The sequence below is a fragment of the Indicator indicator genome, unplaced genomic scaffold (assembly GCF_027791375.1).
Source record: "Indicator indicator isolate 239-I01 unplaced genomic scaffold, UM_Iind_1.1 iindUn_scaffold_197, whole genome shotgun sequence".
NCBI lineage: Eukaryota > Metazoa > Chordata > Aves > Piciformes > Indicatoridae > Indicator > Indicator indicator.
Genome location: NW_026539275.1, coordinates 40,001 through 58,338, shown reverse-complemented (window position 1 = coordinate 58,338; position 18,338 = coordinate 40,001). Strand labels below are relative to the sequence as shown.

The 18,338-nt window shown below is 54.3% G+C and overlaps 1 protein-coding gene across 1 annotated transcript in view; it reads right to left on the bottom strand.

Moving 5' to 3' along the window:
- Positions 1–4,058: 4,058 nt before the first annotated feature.
- The window catches only part of LOC128980456 (casein kinase II subunit alpha'), a 26,280-nt gene continuing 12,000 nt past the window's right edge, over positions 4,059–18,338 (bottom strand). The window contains exons 5-9 of the mRNA XM_054398930.1: positions 14,537–14,638; positions 13,831–13,931; positions 11,916–12,064; positions 10,575–10,668; positions 4,059–4,122 (exon numbers count right to left, since the gene is read on the bottom strand). Coding sequence (XP_054254905.1) covers positions 10,592–10,668; positions 11,916–12,064; positions 13,831–13,931; positions 14,537–14,638 — 429 coding nt within the window. The 3' untranslated portion in view covers positions 4,059–4,122; positions 10,575–10,591. The remainder of the gene's footprint in view (positions 4,123–10,574; positions 10,669–11,915; positions 12,065–13,830; positions 13,932–14,536; positions 14,639–18,338) is intronic.

Below are 18,338 nucleotides of genomic sequence, written 5' to 3'. Positions count from 1 at the left end.
GCCACCTTCAGCAGCTGCCCTTACCTGAGCACAAAGCAAGGAGCAGCAGTGGCTGCTGTGCCACCCTCAGTTTTCCTGCAACTCCTTTCAGACTGTTGGCTACTCCCAGCTCTGGGCTGGCCTCCTCCAGCTGCTCCTCCTTTGGGGAGGGCAGGGACACCTCCCACCAGCCCAGCTTGCTCAAGGTCTCATCCAGCCTGGCCTTCAGCACCTCCAGGCAGGGGGCAGCCACAGCCTCCCTGGGCAGCCTGTGCCAGTGCCTCCCCACTCTCATAGCAAACAATTTCTTCCTCCTTTTCATCCTCAGTCTCCCCTCTCCCAGCTCAAAGCCATTGTCCCTCATCCTGGCACTCCCAGCCCTTGTCCCAAGTCCCTCCCCAGCTCTCCTGGAGCCCCTTCAGGTCCTGGAAGGCTGCTCTGAGGTCTCCCTGCAGCCTTCTCCTCTCCATGCTGAACAGCCCCACCTCTCCTCAGCCCAGGGGAGCTTCTCCAGCCCTCTGATCATCTCTGTGGCCTCCTCTGGACCCTTTCCTAACAGTTCCACATCCTTCTTGTGCTGGGGGCTCCAGAGCTGGCTGCAGTGGGGTCTGAGAGTGCCCATCCTGCTGACAAACACGATGCCATCTGCTAGTTCTTCTTGTCTCTTCCTTGGGCTACAGATGTGCCAAGCACACAGTCCCTGGCAGCATCAGGGGGAACTGCAGCTTCTCCTTCATGCAGAAGTTGTCACACAGACACCTGGAGCACACACAAAGCAAGTCAGAGTCACTGAACCAGGGAACTGCTGAGGTTGGAAGAGACCTTGGAGACCACCAAGTCCCAGCCACTGCCCTAGAGCTCACAGTGCTGAGCCACCACCACCCAACCACCTCCCTCAGCACCACATCCAGGCAGCTTTCAAACACCTCCAGGCATGGAGACTCCACCACCTCCCTGGGCAGCCTGGGCCAGGGCCTGAGAACCCTTTCTGGGAAGCAATTTTTCCTCTTCTCCAACCTGAGCCTTCCCTGACACAATTTGAGGACATTTCCTCTCCTTCTATCACCTGAGACTAGGGAGAAGAGACCAGCTCCCACCTGGCTTCAACCTCCTTTCAGGGAGCTGTAGAGAGCAATGAGGTCTCCCTCAGCCTCCTCTTCTCCCTCCCAGCTCCCTCAGCTGCTCCTCCCCAGCCCTCTTCTCCAGACCCTTCCCCACCTTGGTTGCCCTTCTCTGGACCTGCTCCAGCTCCTCAATGTCCTTCTTGGAGTGAGGAGCCCAAAACTGAAGCCAGGATTCAAGGTGTAGCCTCAGCAGGGCTGAGTAGAGAGGGACAATCACATCCCCAGACCTGCTGACCATGAGCTCATGCAAACCTCCTGCCAGGGAGCTGTAGAGAGCAAGGAAGTCTCCCCTCAGCCTCCTCTTCCCCATCTCACTCAGCTGCTCCTCCCCAGCCCTCTTCTCCAGACCCTTCCCCAGCTTTGTTTCTCTTCTCTGGACCTGCTCCAGCCCCTCAAAGGTCCTTCTTGGATTGAGGAGCCCCAAACTGCCCCCAGGGTTCAAGGTGCAGCCTCACCACACAATCTGGTCTCAGAGGAGAGCAGAGGTTGCCTGCTCCAGAAATAACTCTGCACAAAAGCATTTCCTGCCCTTCAGGGCTCCCAGCAAGCTGATGCCTTCAGAGGAATGAGGTCTCCAGGAAGCTGCTCTGAAGTCTCACTCTGCTGGGTGCAGTTACAGGAGCCAAATGGAGCAACCCTCTGCACTGTCACCAAGTCTGGGCCTGCCCCAGGCTCAGGGTCATGTCCTGGGAAACCCTAACCTGGATCTTTGCCCTCCCAGTTTAATCCATCCCTGGCTGCATGGCCCAGGAGCCACCTTTGGCCAGGAGCAGCAGCAGGAGATTCAGACAGCAGCTTTGGGAGCCAAAAACAAAGCTGAGAACAAAGAAATGACTTCTGCAAGGAGTGTGAGGTGTTGGGCTTTGTCCAGGGCACTCCACCCACCTCCCTCAGCCTGCACCTTCCTGTGGGAGCAGGAGTGGATGAAGGGCAGCTGGGATGAGGGAACCAAACAGGCAATCAGACAGGAGATCCAGTGGGCAGGAGATGCTCCATGCAAGGGGCACCCAGGCAAGGGCTGCACCTTTTGGGTGCTGATGGAACTTGGACAAAGGCTTTGGACCTCATGCTGGCTGAACTCCAAGCAAGGAGGAGGAGGAGGAGGAGGAGGAGGAGGAGGAAGAGGAGGAGGAGGAGGCTGGATGATAGGAAATATTTCTTCACTGAAAGGCTTCTCAAACATTGGAATGGTTTGCCCAGGGCAGTGCTGGAGTCACCATCCCTGGGGGTGTCCAAGCAGCCTGTGGAGCTTGGTGCTTGGGGATGTGGTTTAGTGGTGACCCTTCAGTGCTGGGACAAAGGTTGGACTGGATGAGCTTGGAGGTCTCTTCCAACCAGAGCTCCTGAGATCTGTGGTTCTGAAGCACCAGGACTGGAGGGGAGCTCTTGAGAGCTGCTCTGAAGCACCAGGTCTGGAGGGGAGCTCTTGAGAGCTGCTCTGAAGCACCAGGTCTGGAGGGGAGCTCCTGAGAGCTGCTCTGAAGCACCAGGTCTGGAGGGGAGCTCCTGAGAGCTGCTCTGAAGCACCAGGACTGGAGGGGAGCTCTTGAGAGCTGCTCTGAAGCACCAGGACTGGAGGGGAGCTCCTGAGAGCTGCTCTGAAGCACCAGGACTGGAGGGGAGCTCCTGAGAGCTGCTCTGAAGCACCAGGACTGGAGGGGAGCTCTTGAGAGCTGCTCTGAAGCACCAGGACTGGAGGGGAGCTCCTGAGAGCTGCTCTGAAGCACCAGGTCTGGAGGGGAGCTCTTGAGAGCTGCTCTGAAGCACCAGGTCTGGAGGGGAGCTCTTGAGAGCTGCTCTGAAGCACCAGGACTGGAGGGGAGCTCCTGAGAGCTGCTCTGAAGCACCAGGACTGGAGGGGAGCTCTTGAGAGCTGCTCTGAAGCACCAGGTCTGGAGGGGAGCTCTTGAGAGCTGCTCTGAAGCACCAGGACTGGAGGGGAGCTCTTGAGAGCTGCTCTGAAGCACCAGGTCTGGAGGGGAGCTCCTAAGAGCTGCTCTGAAGCACCAGGACTGGAGGGGAGCTCCTGAGAGCTGCTCTGAAGCACCAGGACTGGAGGGGAGCTCTTGAGAGCTGCTCTGAAGCACCAGGACTGGAGGGGAGCTCTTGAGAGCTGCTCTGAAGCACCAGGTCTGGAGGGGAGCTCCTAAGAGCTGCTCTGAAGCACCAGGACTGGAGGGGAGCTCTTGAGAGCTGCTCTGAAGCACCAGGACTGGAGGGGAGCTCCTGAGAGCTGTTCTGAAGCACCAGGACTGGAGGGGCAGTGGCAGTGGCTCCTTTCCCTCTGCCCAGGCTGAATGTGGCCCAGCTGGCTCCTCCCTTGGCACGGGCACCCCCCTTGCTGCCAGCCTTCCCCACTCCTGCCCCCCACAGCTCCCTCTCCCCAACCAAACAACTTCCTCCTCAGATGCTTCTTTTAAAACTTTTATTCAACAATATAGAATTCTTTGGGTTTTTTATTGTTTTTTTTTTGTGGGTTTTTTTTCATTAGAGACTCATCCACAGTGGGACTCACACCTCCCCTCCCCTCCCCTCACCCTTTCCCCTGCCACCTCCGTGCCCTGGCATGAGATGGGCACAAGCTGGCACAACCAGTGGTCCATCAAGAGCTTCGTTGGGGGAAGGGGGGAGAGGGGAGGCAAAAAGGAACATCCAGAGGGAGAGAGGAAGGAGGCAACCCAAAACCCAACAGCTTTAGCACAACCCTTTCACGTTGTCATGCTTGCAAGGGGCAGGAAGAGCTCAACCGGGAACCAAAGGCAGAAGAACCTTTTGGGGTTTGTTTGGGGTTTTTTTGTTTGTTTTGTTTTCGTTAAAAACACTCAAAAGAGGGAGGGAGGGAGGGAAGGAGGGAGGGAGGAAGGGAAGCTCGGCGGCAACCCTCCGGCCCCGGCTGTGCCCACCCCCCCGTGCCGTGCCAGCCCCGCCCGCGCCGCCCAGCCTGCCCGCCGCCGGATGGCACCTCGGAGGCTTTGCTTCTCCTTCTGCTGAGGGGAAATTGGGAGCGCCAGCAGCAGCCCTGGGGAGAGAGGGGAGGAGGGAGTCAGGCAGGTGCCCAGGGGCGGCTCTGCCCCGCGGCGGGGGGAGGAGGCAGCCGGAGAGTGGGAGGGGGGTGCGGCCGGCCCCTGCCCTGCTGCCCCTGTGCCCAGCCAGTCTGTGCCCTGCCGCCCCTGTGCCCAGGCAGTCTGTGCCCTGCCGCCCCTGTGCCCTGCCAGCCTGTGCCCTGCTGTACCTGTGCCCGGTCAGCCTGTGCCCTGCCGCCCCTGTGCCCGGTCAGTCTGTGCCCTGCTGTACCTGTGCCCGGTCAGTCTGTGCCCTGCCGCCCCTGTGCCCAGGCAGTCTGTGCCCTGCCGTACCTGTGCCCGGTCAGTCTGTGCCCTGCTGTACCTGTGCCCGGTCAGTCTGTGCCCTGCCGCCCCTGTGCCCGGTCAGTCTGTGCCCTGCTGCCCCTGTGCCCGGTCAGTCTGTGCCCTGCTGTACCTGTGCCCGGTCAGTCTGTGCCCTGCCGCCCCTGTGCCCGGTCAGTCTGTGCCCTACTGCCCCTGTGCCCGGTCAGTCTGTGCCCTGCCGCCCCTGTGCCCGGTCAGTCTGTGCCCTACTGCCCCTGTGCCCGGTCAGCCTGTGCCCTGCTGTCCCTGTGCCCGGTCAGTCTGTGCCCTGCTGTCCCTGTGCCCTGCCAGTCTGTGCCCTGCTGCCCCTGTGCCCTGCCGCCCCTGTGCCCTGCCAGCCCCCTGTGTGCCCTGCTGCCAGCCTGCCAGCCCTGTGCCCTAGCTGCCGCCCTGTGCCCTGGCCCCGTGTGCCAGTGCCCTGTGCCCTCGCTGTGCCCTGCTGTCCCTGTGCCCCACCAGTCTGTGCCTTGCTGTCCCTGTGCCCTGCCAGCCTGTGCCCTGCAATCCCTGTGTCCTGCCCCAGCTCTACCCTGCCTGCCTGTCTGGATGGGGGGCAGCAGGGGGTCCTGAGCCTGCTCTGGAAGGGGTGCCAGGGACAAGGGGGGAAGGCAGGGGAGAGATGCAAGGATGGCAGGGCAGAAAGGCAAGGATGGCAGGGATGCAAGGATGGCAGGGCAGAGATGCAAGGATGGCAGGGCAGAGATGCAAGGATGGCAGAGATGCAAGGATGGCAGGGCAGAGAGGCAAGGATGGCAGGGGACAGATGCAAGGATGGCAGAGATGCAAGGATGGCAGAGAGGCAAGGATGGCAGGGCAGAGAGGCAAGGATGGCAGGGGACAGATGCAAGGATGGCAGAGATGCAAGGATGGCAGAGAGGCAAGGATGGCAGGGCAGAGAGGCAAGGATGGCAGGGCAGAGAGGCAAGGATGGCAGGGGACAGATGCAAGGATGGCAGGGCAGAGAGGCAAGGATGGCAGGGGACAGATGCAAGGATGGCAGGGCAGAGAGGCAAGGATGGCAGGGGACAGATGCAAGGATGGCAGGGCAGAGAGGCAAGGATGGCAGAGAGGCAAGCCAGGCAGGGCAGAGAGGCAGCTCAGCAAAGCAGCACAGGGACTTAGAATCACAGAATGGGGTTGGGTTGGAAGGGACCTCCAAAGGGCATCCAGTCCAACCCCCCTGCAGTCACCAGGGATCCTCCACTGGATCAGGTTGCTCAGAGCCTTCTCAAGCCTGACCTTGAGTATCTCCAGGGATGAGGCCTCCACCACCTCCCTGGCAACCTGTTGCAGTGTTCCAGCAGCCTCCTGGTGCAGAACTTGTTCCTCACATCCAATCTCAATCTGCTCAGCTCTCGTTTCAAACCACTGCCCCTGCTCCTGTCACTGCAGGCCCCTTCCTGACCCCCACCCCTCAGATATTTACAGACATTGACCAGATCCCCTCTCAGCCTTCTCCTCTCCAGGCTATCAGCCCCAGGGCTCTGTCTTTCCTCATCAGACATGTTCCAGTCTCCCTTCACCATCCTCTCTCTAGTGTCCACCATCCCAGGGTGGAAGGGAAGAGCTGCCCCCTGCTCAGCACATGTTTAGAACCACCCAGGCTGACAGGAGCCAACTCTCCACTAGACTCAGCTGCCCAAAGCCTCATCCAGCCTGGCCTTGAACACCTGCAGGCAGGAGGCAGCCACAGCCTCCCTGGGCAGCCTGTGCCAGAGTCTCACCTCCCTCACACTGAACAACTTCTTCCTCAGCTCCACTCTAACCCTGCTCTGCCTCAGCTCCAAACCATTCCCCCTTGGCCTGTCTCTAGACCCCCTCAGCAAAAGTTCCTCTGCAGCCTTCCTGCAGGATCCCTTCAGGTCCTGGCAGGCAGCTCTGAGGTCCCCCTGGAGCCTTCTCCTCTGCAGGCTGCACACCCCCAGCTCCCTCAGCCTGGCCTCCCAGCAGAGCTGCTCCAGCCCTTGCAGCATCTTTGTGGCCTCCTCTGGCCTCACTCCACAGCTCTGTGTCCTCCTTCTGCTGGGGACAGCAGAGCTGGAGGCAGGACTGGAGGTGAGGTGTGAGCAGAGCAGAGCCCAGGGGCAGAATCCTCTCTCCTGCCCTGCTGCCCACACTCCTCTGGCTGCAGCCCAGGATGGGGGTTGGGAGGGGGAGGGGGTTGCCTTCTGGGGCTGGGAAAACCAAGGTGACCTCCTTGAGGAGTGAAGGGCTTCAGGCTGTCCCTTCCTTTGTGGCTCTGCCATAGACTGGAGACAGTAGACAGTGGAAGCTGTTGAGATATTTATTGGTTTCAAGTGAATGATACAAAAAAATGGGATGGGACCTGCTGTAGATGCCAATAGAACTTTATTGGAACTCTGGAATGTGTAAACAGGATGTTTCCAAGAGAAACATTTTGCAACCTTATTAAAAAAATTAACTCTTCTATTTTTATAATTTTTTTTCTATTTTTTCCCCTTTTTTTTCCCCTTTTTTTTTTTCCTTTTTTTTTTTTTTTTGACAATGCTGCAGAAGGAAATTCTGTGGTTTAGGTGCTGGTGGGCCAAAAAGAAAAACACCACCCCAAAAAAAAAAAAAAAAGCACCCCCACAAAACACCCCAAAAAATGTCTTAATTATCTCCAGCTTCTAGGTTGTTGTGGGGTTTGTTTTGTTTTGTTTTGTTTGTTTGTTTTTTGGAAGTGTCACCAGAACCACTTTGATGAAGTTCAAACCACACAGAAAATAAAAAGACAAAAAAAAAAAAAACAACAACAAACAAAAAACAACAAAACCAACCCCAAACCCCAACATAATTAAGAGGAGGCAACTGTGAATTGAGGGGGAAAAGGGAGGAGGGGGAGCTAGAAAAAAGCCAACCAGGGAGCTGATGAAAGGACCCCACAAGGACAAACCCTCCCCACACTCACACACACCCCCAGCCCAGAATTCAACTGCCTGCAAACACCAGGTGGGATCCCAAGTCCTGGAGCAGGAGCTGGACAGCTACCTCCCCACTCCAGACCAAGCTGCTGGGCTCTGATCCTTCCCCTCCCCACACCAAACCAAGCTGCTGGGCTCTGATCCTTCCCCTCCCCACTCCAGACCAAGCTGCTGGGCTCTGATCCTTCCCCTCCCCACACCAAACCAAGCTGCTGGGCTCTGATCCTTCCCCTCCCCACTCCAGACCAAGCTGCTGGGCTCTGATCCTTCCCCTCCCCACACCAAACCAAGCTGCTGGGTTCTGATCCTTCCCCTCCCCACTCCAGACCAAGCTGCTGGGTTCTGATCCTTCCCCTCCCCACTCCAGACCAAGCTGCTGGGCTCTGATCCTTCCCCTCCCCACTCCAGACCAAGCTGCTGGGCTCTGATCCTTCCCCTCCCCACTCCAGACCAAGCTGCTGGGCTCTGATCCTTCCCCTCCCCACACCAAACCAAGCTGCTGGGCTCTGATCCTTCCCCTCCCCACACCAAACCAAGCTGCTGGGTTCTGATCCTTCCCCTCCCCACTCCAGACCAAGCTGCTGGGCTCTGATCCTTCCCCTCCCCAATCCAGACCAAGCTGCTGGGTTCTGATCCTTCCCCTCCCCACTCCAGACCAAGCTGCTGGGTTCTGATCCTTCCCCTCCCCACTCCAGACCAAGCTGCTGGGTTCTGATCCTTCCCCTCCCCACTCCAGACCAAGCTGCTGGGTTCTGATCCTTCCCCTCCCCACTCCAGACCAAGCTGCTGGGCTCTGATCCTTCCCCTCCCCAATCCAGACCAAGCTGCTGGGTTCTGATCCTTCCCCTCCCCACTCCAGACCAAGCTGCTGGGTTCTGATCCTTCCCCTCCCCACACCAAACCAAGCTGCTGGGCTCTGATCCTTCCCCTCCCCACACCAAACCAAGCTGCTGGGCTCTGATCCTTCCCCTCCCCACTCCAGACCAAGCTGCTGGGCTCTGATCCTTCCCCTCCCCACACCAAACCAAGCTGCTGGGCTCTGATCCTTCCCCTCCCCACTCCAGACCAAGCTGCTGGGCTCTGATCCTTCCCCTCCCCACACCAAACCAAGCTGCTGGGCTCTGATCCTTCCCCTCCCCACTCCAGACCAAGCTGCTGGGCTCTGATCCTTCCCCTCCCCAATCCAGACCAAGCTGCTGGGTTCTGATCCTTCCCCTCCCCACTCCAGACCAAGCTGCTGGGTTCTGATCCTTCCCCTCCCCACTCCAGACCAAGCTGCTGGGTTCTGATCCTTCCCCTCCCCACACCAAACCAAGCTGCTGGGCTCTGATCCTTCCCCTCCCCACTCCAGACCAAGCTGCTGGGCTCTGATCCTTCCCCTCCCCACACCAAACCAAGCTGCTGGGTTCTGATCCTTCCCCTCCCCACACCAAACCAAGCTGCTGGGTTCTGATCCTCCCCCTCCCCACACCAAACCAAGCTGCTGGGCTCTGATCCTTCCCCTCCCCACTCCAGACCAAGCTGCTGGGTTCTGATCCTTCCCCTCCCCACACCAAACCAAGCTGCTGGGTTCTGATCCTTCCCCTCCCCACACCAAACCAAGCTGCTGGGTTCTGATCCTTCCCTTCCCCACACCAAACCAAGCTGCTGGGCTCTGATCCTTCCCTTCCCCACACCAAACCAAGCTGCTGGGTTCTGATCCTTCCCCTCCCCACTCCAGACCAAGCTGCTGGGCTCTGATCCTTCCCCTCCCCACTCCAGACCAAGCTGCTGGGCTCTGATCCTTCCCCTCCCCACTCCAGACCAAGCTGCTGGGTTCTGATCCTTCCCTTCCCCACACCAAACCAAGCTGCTGGGCTCTGATCCTTCCCCTCCCCACTCCAGACCAAGCTGCTGGGCTCTGATCCTTCCCCTCCCCATTCCAGACCAAGCTGCTGGGTTCTGATCCTTCCCCTCCCCACACCAAACCAAGCTGCTGGGTTCTGATCCTTCCCCTCCCCACTCCAGACCAAGCTGCTGGGCTCTGATCCTTCCCCTCCCCACACCAAACCAAGCTGCTGGGCTCTGATCCTTCCCCTCCCCACACCAAACCAAGCTGCTCCTTACCCATCCTTCCCCCTCCCTGTGCTTTCCTCCCTTGGCCTCCTCTCCTCCTTCCACTGAACTTTGCTCTGCCCCCCCCAAAAAAATATTCTCCTGGGGAGCCACAGTGCCTGAGGTCTGTGGTTGCACCCCTATCACCAGAAACCTTGCAACACTGACTCTCCTGAGCTTGCTGGGAAAGTCTCTCCTCCTCTCCTGCTTCCAAGAGCAGCCCCTCCACATCCACAAGTTTCCAAAGCAGCTCCCTTTGGAGTTGCTTCTCAGAGCAAGCCTTTGTCAAACACCCCTGGGAGAGAGGGGAGGAAGATCTCACTCTCCCCCCACCCCAGCAACTCTCAGGGTAGTGGCCAAAGCAATCCTGAGATGCTCTGCTGGCTTTGTGGACCGGTTTTGGTTGAACCTTCCCCCTTCCCAACCCCCCCAAAGCATCCTGGCGTTCACAACTGCAACTGGAATTCAAAGGCCAAATTCAAGCCCAGAGTGAGCAGTTCAAAGAGGCCTTGGAGCTGCAAAGCAGAGTTGCAACTGCTGACACCCCCCCCCCCCACCAAACCCCCAGGGCTGAATTTGGTTCATCCAGGGGGCAGAAATGAGGCCATGCTAAGAGGGCTGCTTGCTGGAACCACCACACTTGCTCCCACCAGCCTGGTGGAGAAGGCTGGATTGAGAAAGGAAGAAAAGGATCACAGAGAGATGTGAACCAGAATCAGCTGTGGTTGAGCCCTGGGAGTGCAGGTGGTGGTGGAGGTGGGTGAGAGGGGGAAGATAGCATCACTAAAGACCCAACTTTGCCCAGGGCTTTGGTACCACAGGGGTTAAGAGTTACAATGAACCACAACCACCAGAGAGGAACTTGAAGAGGTTTCTGAGACCACCACGAATCCCCCCGCAAAGGGTTAGATTTCTGTTGAGTAGTACAAAGGGGGAAGAGGAGAAGGAGGAGATGGGGGAGGTGTGTGGTGGTGGTTGGGGGGAGGGAGGGGTCCTTGGTTCTTTCTCCCTTCACTGTGTGACTGAAGGTTTTTGCTTTTTATTGTGTAAACATCTTGAGTTACCCGTCGGGTTCCAGGCTTCACCGCGCCGTTGTCAGGCCACTGGAGAGCACAGAGTTCTCTGGGCTGGGCTGGGACTGCTCCTTCACCACTGGATCTGCAAAAAAACCAGGCAGCCAGGCCCAGGAGGAAGGGGAAACAGCCCTTTAATAAAAGGGGAAGCTCCACCCTGCAGAGAAACTGCCCTCAAACCACCGCCCCCTAACCCCTCCACCACCAGCCACCACCACGATTTGCCCTTGTGAGCCAAGAGGCCTTCTGGTGCTGCTGACAGGTTGGAGAGATGGGATCCATCCAGAGGGATCTGGATAGCATGGAGGGAAGGGATCCATCCAGAGGGATCTGGACAGGTTGGAGGGAAGGGATCCATCCAGAGGGATCTCCACAGGCTGGAGGGAAGGGATCCATCCAGAGGGACCTGCACAGGCTGGAGGGAAGGGATCCAGCCAGAGGGACCTGCACAGGCTGGAGGGAAGGGATCCCTCCAGAGGGACCTGCACAGGCTGCAGAGCTGGGGCCATGACAACCTCCTGAGGTTCACCAAGGCCAAGGGCAAGGTCCTGCAGCTGGGGCAGGGCAATCCCAAGCACTGCTATAGGCTGGGCAGGGACTGGCTGGAGAGCAGCCCTGAAGGAAAGGCCTTGGGGGTGCTGGGGGAGGAGAAGCTCAGCAGGAGCCAGCAGTCAGCACTTGCAGCCCAGAGAGCCAAGCAGAGCCTGGGCTGCAGCAGCAGAAGTGTGGCCAGCAGGGCCAGGGAGGGGATTCTGCCCCTCTGCTCCACTCTGCTCAGACCACACCTGGAGCTCTGGGTCCAGTGCTGGAGCCTCTGTTCCAGGAAGGCTCTGGAGGGGCTGGAAGGTGTCCAGAGAAGGGCCAGGAGGAGGAGCAGAGGGCTGGAGCTGCTCTGCTCTGAGGACAGCCTGAGAGAGTTGGGGTTGTGCAGGCTGGAGAGGAGAAGGCTCCCAGGAGACCTTCTGGTGGCCTTGCAGGATCTGAAGGGGGCTCCAAGAAAGCTGGGGAGGGACTTTGGAGGGTGTCAGGGAGTGATAGGACTGGGGGGGATGGAGCAAAAGTAGAAGTGGGGAGATTGAGATTGGATGTGAGGAAGAAATTCTTGCCCAGGAGGGTGGTGAGAGCCTGGCAGAGGTTGCCCAGGGAGGTGGTGGAAGCCTCCTGCCTGGAGGTTTTTGCAGCCAGGCTGGAGGTGGCTGTGAGCAACCTGCTGTGGTGTGAGGTGTCCCTGCCCATGGCAGGGGGGTTGGAGCTGGCTGAGCCTTGAGCTCCCTTCCAGCCCTGACAATCCTCTGATTCTCTGCCCACCCCAGGAGCCCCCCAGACACTCACAGAAATAGGGGTGCTCCATGGCCTCCTTGGCTGTCAGCCTCTGTTGATGGTCATAGCGCAGCAGCTTGTCCAGGAGGTCCAGTACTTCAGGGCTGACCAGGTGTCTGTTCTCACTGTGAATGAAGTTCTCCCAGCGCTTCCTTGAGTGCCTGCCAAGGGATCAGCTGTCACTGCCCAAGCTCTGACCTGCCCACAGGTGCCAGGGGAAACCACCTGCCCCTATCACCTATCTGCATGGAGAAGGACCTTGAGGTCCCAGGGCACAGCCAGCTCTCCACGGGCCAGCAATGTGGCCTTGTGGCCAAGAGGGTCAGTGGGATCCTGGGGTGCAGCAAGAAAAGTGTGGCCAGGAGTTCAAGGGAGGTTTTCCTGCCCCTCTGCTCTGCCCTGCTGAGACCACACCTGGAATATTGTGTCCAGTTTTGGGCTCCCCAGATCAAGGGGGACAGGGAACTGCTGGAGAGAATCCAACAGAGGCTATGAGGATGATGAAGGGACTGGAACAGCTCTGCTGTGGAGAAAGGCTGAGAGCCCTGGGGGTGTTTAGTCTGGAGTAGGCTGAGAGGGGATCTGATCAATGTCTGTCAATAGCTGAGGGGTGGGGGTCAGGATGAAGGTGCCAGGCTCCTCTCAGTGGTGCCCAGTAACACCACAAGGACCAATGGGTAGGAGCTGGAACTCAGGAGGTTCCACCTCCACATGAGGAGAAACTTCTTTCGTGTGAAGGTGCTGGAGGCCTGGAGCAGGCTGCCCAGAGAGGTTGTGGAGTCTCCTCTGGAGCCTTTCAAGCCCCACCTGAGTGACCTGCTCTGGGAGACCCTGCTCTGGCAGGGGGGTTGGACTGGATGATCTCTGGAAGACCCTTCCAACCCCTCCCATCCTGTGATTCTTGTGAGAAGAGAGGGTTGTGATGGGCACTGCTGCAGCTCTTCCTTGCACTTGCCAAAGAGGCAAAGTCCTCTTCTTTAGGGACACAGTTGTGTGGCTGTCCTATGGCTGGGAAAGGCACAACACTGCACATCCCCTTCTGTCTCCAGGGACGAAACAACAGCAGGCAGGGTGACAACCTTGGGACCAGAAGTGCTCTGGCTTCCAGCCAGCCTCACAGAAGCTGTCCTTGCTGTCCCCTCCACCTCTGGTCTGACTGAGAGATCTCAGCTGGGAGATTTTGAGCCCCACTGTCAGCATCTCCACTTCAGGTCTGGTGTCCTCAACACAAGAAGGACACAGAGCTGCTGGAGCGAGGCCAGAGGAGGCCACAAAGATGCTCCAAGGGCTGGAGCAGCTCTGCTGGGAGGCCAGGCTGAGGGAGCTGGGGGTGTGCAGCCTGCAGAGGAGAAGGCTCCAGGGGGACCTCAGAGCTGCCTGCCAGGACCTGAAGGGATCCTGCAGGAAGGCTGCAGAGGAACTTTTGCTGAGGGTGTCTAGAGCCAGGCCAAGGGGGAATGGTTTGGAGCTGAGGCAGAGCAGGGTTAGAGTGGAGCTGAGGAAGAAGTTCTTCAGTGTGAGGCAGGTGAGACTCTGGCACAGGCTGCCCAGGGAGGCTGTGGCTGCCTCCTTCCAGGTTGGATGAGGCCTTGAGCAACCAAGTTTAGTTGAGAGGGATCCCTGCCCATGGCAGGGGGGTTGGAGGAGATGATCTCTAAGGTCTCTTCCGACCTGAGCCACTCCATGACTCTACGATGTCAATGAGAAGGAAAAATGGGATGGCTGCTGGGTCTCAGGAGGGGCAAAAGGAAAGAGGCTGCATCTCAGTGACTTCCTGAGATGAGGAGCACCCAGATGGGGCCTGCAAGCAGCACTGTGACCCAGATCAAAGCAACCCTTTGCTGAGAGTCCTTCAAGAAGCTGCACATCAGTTTATCTCCATCTCTGTGTTCCAAGCAAAGAAAAGGCAGCATTTCCCTTGACTTACTGGCCCAGGATGTCGTTGAAGTGTGGGTCCAGCTCTATGTGGTACTTCTTGAGGTACCCATACAGCTCATCTGTGCCCAGGACCTTGGCGATGCGAACCAGCTGCAACAAAAGGCAGGGAGGAGAGAGAGAGAGAGCAGAAGGGAAGGTCACCAGAGCTGCCCAAATTCAAAACCTCCCCTGGAAACATCCCAGGTGGAAGGAAAATCTGCCTTGAAACTTGGGGGGTTTGCAACACCTGCACAAGGACCTGATGGAGCTCCAGGAGAGCTGGGGAGGAACTTTGGACAAGGGCTGGGAGTGACAGGACGAGGGACAATGGCTTTGAGCTGGGAGAGGGGAGATTGAGACTGGAGATGAGGAAGAAATTGTTGGCAGTGAGGGTGGTGAGACACTGGCACAGGTTGCCCAGGGAGGCTGTGGCTTGCCCTCTCCCTGGAGGTGTTCAGGGCCAGGCTGGATGAAGCCTTGAGCAAGCTGGGCTAGGGTGAGGTGTCCCTGCCCATGGCAGGGGGGTTGGAACTGGAGGATCTTTGAGGTCCCTTCCAACCCAACCCATTCGTTGAATCTCCAATCCCAGCTGCCTTAACTAAGCACGGAACAACATCCTCCCAGCCTACTGGGACCCTCCCCCACTGTAAAGGCAGAGCTGAGAGGTGACAGGCAAAACATCTGATGAAATCCAAGCCAGGTAGCAAAGTCTTTACTTGGTCATAGTTGTCCTGGCCGTGGAAGAAGGGCTCCTTTCGGAAGATCATGCTGGCCAGCATACAGCCTAAACTCCACATGTCTAAGCTGTAGTCATACATCTGAGAGGAGAGGGAGGGAAAAAAAAAAAGAAAAACAAAGAAGAGGTGTCAGAGAAGCTCAACCTGCTCACCACAGCCAGGCTGCACAACCACAGGGCCACCCCAGCCTCCTGCCATGCCAGGCAGTGCCCTGGCAGGCAAAACCTGGGTTGTAGGGTAAGGATTAACTGCAAAAGCAGAGAGATTAAAAATACCTTCAGGAGGCTATAGACAGTCCTAAGGGAGGCAAAGGATATCGTAATCTATTATTCTGTTCCCTTTTCCTGTAGCTCTCTCCTCTGCTCTGGGCATGTGGCTGCTGCCATTGCCTTCAAGCAGTGTGAGTGAGACCTGGCTGGCAGAAATCTGTCTCTGCCTGCTCTGGGCCTATCTTCTGGGGGGCAGGGAGGCCTAGTCCTGAGCTGTAGTGGTTTAAGCTAGTCCCTGGCTTAGATAAATCGTGAATAGGAAAATTCTAGAGGCTTTTTGAGTCTCTAGCATCTCTCCTATGGAGACAGCCTGAGAGAGTTGGGGTTGTGCAGGCTGCAGAGGAGAAGGCTCCCAGGAGACCTTCTGGTGGCCTTGCAGGATCTGAAGGGGGCTCCAAGAAAGCTGGGGAGGGACTTTGGAGGGTGTCAGGGAGTGATAGGACTGGGGGGATGGAGCAAAAGTAGAAGTGGGGAGATTGAGATTGGATGTGAGGAAGAAATTCTTGCCCAGGAGGGTGGTGAGAGCCTGGCAGAGGTTGCCCAGGGAGGTGGTGAAAGCCTCCTGCCTGGAGGTTTTTGCAGCCAGGCTGGAGGTGGCTGTGAGCAACCTGCTGTGGTGTGAGGTGTCCCTGCCCATGGCAGGGGGGTTGGAGCTGGCTGAGCCTTGAGCTCCCTTCCAGCCCTGCACATGTTTATTACCTTTTACACTGTTACGTGTAGGTTGTTTTGGTTTTTTTGTAAACACAATTCCATTTTTTACCTCCGAATTCTGAGTGTGGTGAGATTTGCTCTCTGGGGCAGAGTTCTGAAAAGATAAATTATTCGTTTGGGGGGGGTGGGGAGATCTAATTCAACACAACATGACCCCACCTCAGGCCTAGTGTTGGGGAGGTTTGGCTGGATGGGGGTCACTGAGGCCTGGCAAAGGCCTGGCAGAGGCTTAGCTGAGGCCTGATTGAGGCCTGGTTGAGGCCTGGTTTGGGGCCAAGCCAGGGTTGATTCTGAGTAGAGATACAGATGTAGAGATAGAGATGTAGATATACAGATATAGATATAAACACAGATATAGATATAGATATTCTTTTGCCTTTTGTATATTTGATTTCCTTCTGTATATTTGATTGATACTTTTTGTATTTGAGGCCTGGTTTAGGTATTAGCCAAGGGGGAGGCTAACCCAGGGTCAGTTCTCAGTATCTCTCTATATATTCTTTTGCCTTGGTACCTTTCAGATTTGATTTACTTTTGTATTTTGATTTACTTTTGTATATTTGATTTGCTTTTGTATTCTGATTTACTTTTGTATTTTGATTTACTTTTGTATTTTTTATTTGCTTTTGTATTCTGATTTACTTTTGTATTTTGATTTACTTTTGTATTTTTTATTTGCTTTCGTATTTTGATTTACTTTTGTATTTTGATTTGCTTTCGTATTTTGATTTACTTTTGTATTTTGATTTACTTTTGTATTTTGATTTACTTTCGTATTTTGATTTACTTTCGTATTTTGATTTACTTTCGTATTTTGATTTACTTTTGTATTTTGATTTACTTTTGTATTTTGATTTACTTTCATATTTTGATTTATTTTGTATTTTTTATTTGCTTTTGTATTTGATTTACTTTCGTATTTTGATTTATTTTGTATATTTGATTTGCTTTTGGATTTTGATTTACTTTTGTATATTTGATTTGCTTTTGTATTTGATTGATACTTTTGTATATTTGATTTACTTTCGTATTTTGATTTACTTCTGTATATTTGATTTGCTTTTGGATTTTGATTTACTTTTGTATATTTGATTTGCTTTTGTATTTGATTGATACTTTTGTATATTTGATTTACTTTCGTATTTTGATTTACTTCTGTATTTTGATTTACTTTTGTATTTGATTGATACTTTTGTATATTTGATTTGCTTTTGTATTTTGATTTACTTTTGTATATCTGATTTGCTTTTGTATTTTGATTTACTTTTGTATATTTGATTTGCTTTTGTATTATGATTTACTTTTGTATATTTGATTTGCTTTTGTATTATGATTTACTTTTGTATATTTGATTTGCTTTTGTATATTTGATTTGCTTTTGTATTTTGATTTACTTTTGTATAATTGATTTACTTTTGTATTTTGATTTGCTTTTGCTTATTTGATTTGCTTTTGTATTTGATTTACTTTTGTATTTTGATTTACTTTTGTATAGTTGATTTGCTTTAGTATTTGATTGATACTTTTTGTATTTAACTGAGATCTAGTTTGGGGATCAGCTGGGGGGAGGCTAATCCAGGGTCAATTCTCAGTATCTCTGTATGTATTTTTTTCTTGGTACCTTTTGGATTTGATTTACTTTTGTGTATTTGATTTACTTTTGTATTTGACTGAGGCCTGGTTGAGGAATTAGTGTGGGGGGGTTAAGCCAGGGTTGATTCTGAGTATCTATCTGTTTGTCTGTCTGTCTGTCTATCCATCCATCCATCTATCTATCCATCCATCTATCCGTCTATCTATCCATCCATCTATCTATCCATCTATCTATCTGTCTATCTATCCATCCATCCATCCATCTATCCGTCCATCTATCCATCCATCTATCCGTCCATCTATCCATCCATCTATCTGTCTATCTATCCATCCATCTATCCGTCTATCTATCCATCCATCCATCTATCTATCCGTCCATCTATCCATCCATCTATCCGTCCATCTATCCATCCATCCATCTATCTATCCATCCATCTATCCGTCTATCTATCCATCCATCTATCTATCCATCTATCTATCTGTCTATCTATCCATCCATCCATCTATCCGTCCATCTATCCATCCATCTATCCGTCCATCTATCCATCCATCTATCTGTCTATCTATCCATCCATCTATCTGTCTATCTATCCATCCATCCATCCATCTATCCGTCCATCTATCCATCCATCTATCCGTCCATCTATCCATCCATCCATCTATCTATCCGTCCATCTATCCATCCATCTATCCGTCCATCTATCCATCCATCTATCCATCTATCTATGCATCCATCCATCTATCTATCCATCCATCTATCCATTTATCTATGCATCCATCCATCTATCTATCCATCCATCTATCCATCCATCTATCCATCTATCCATCCATCTATCCGTCTATCTATCCATCCATCCATCTATCTATCCGTCCATCTATCCATCCATCTATCCGTCCATCTATCCATCCATCTATCCGTCCATCTATCCGTCCATCCATCTATCTATCCGTCCATCTATCCATCCATCTATCCGTCCATCTATCCATCCATCTATCCGTCTATCTATCCATCCATCCATCTATCTATCCGTCCATCTATCCATCCATCCATCCATCTATCCATCCATCTATCCATCCATCTATCCGTCTATCTATCCATCCATCTATCCGTCTATCTATCCATCCATCTATCCATCTATCTATGCATCCATCTATCTATCTATCCATCCATCTATCCATTTATCTATGCATCCATCCATCTATCTATC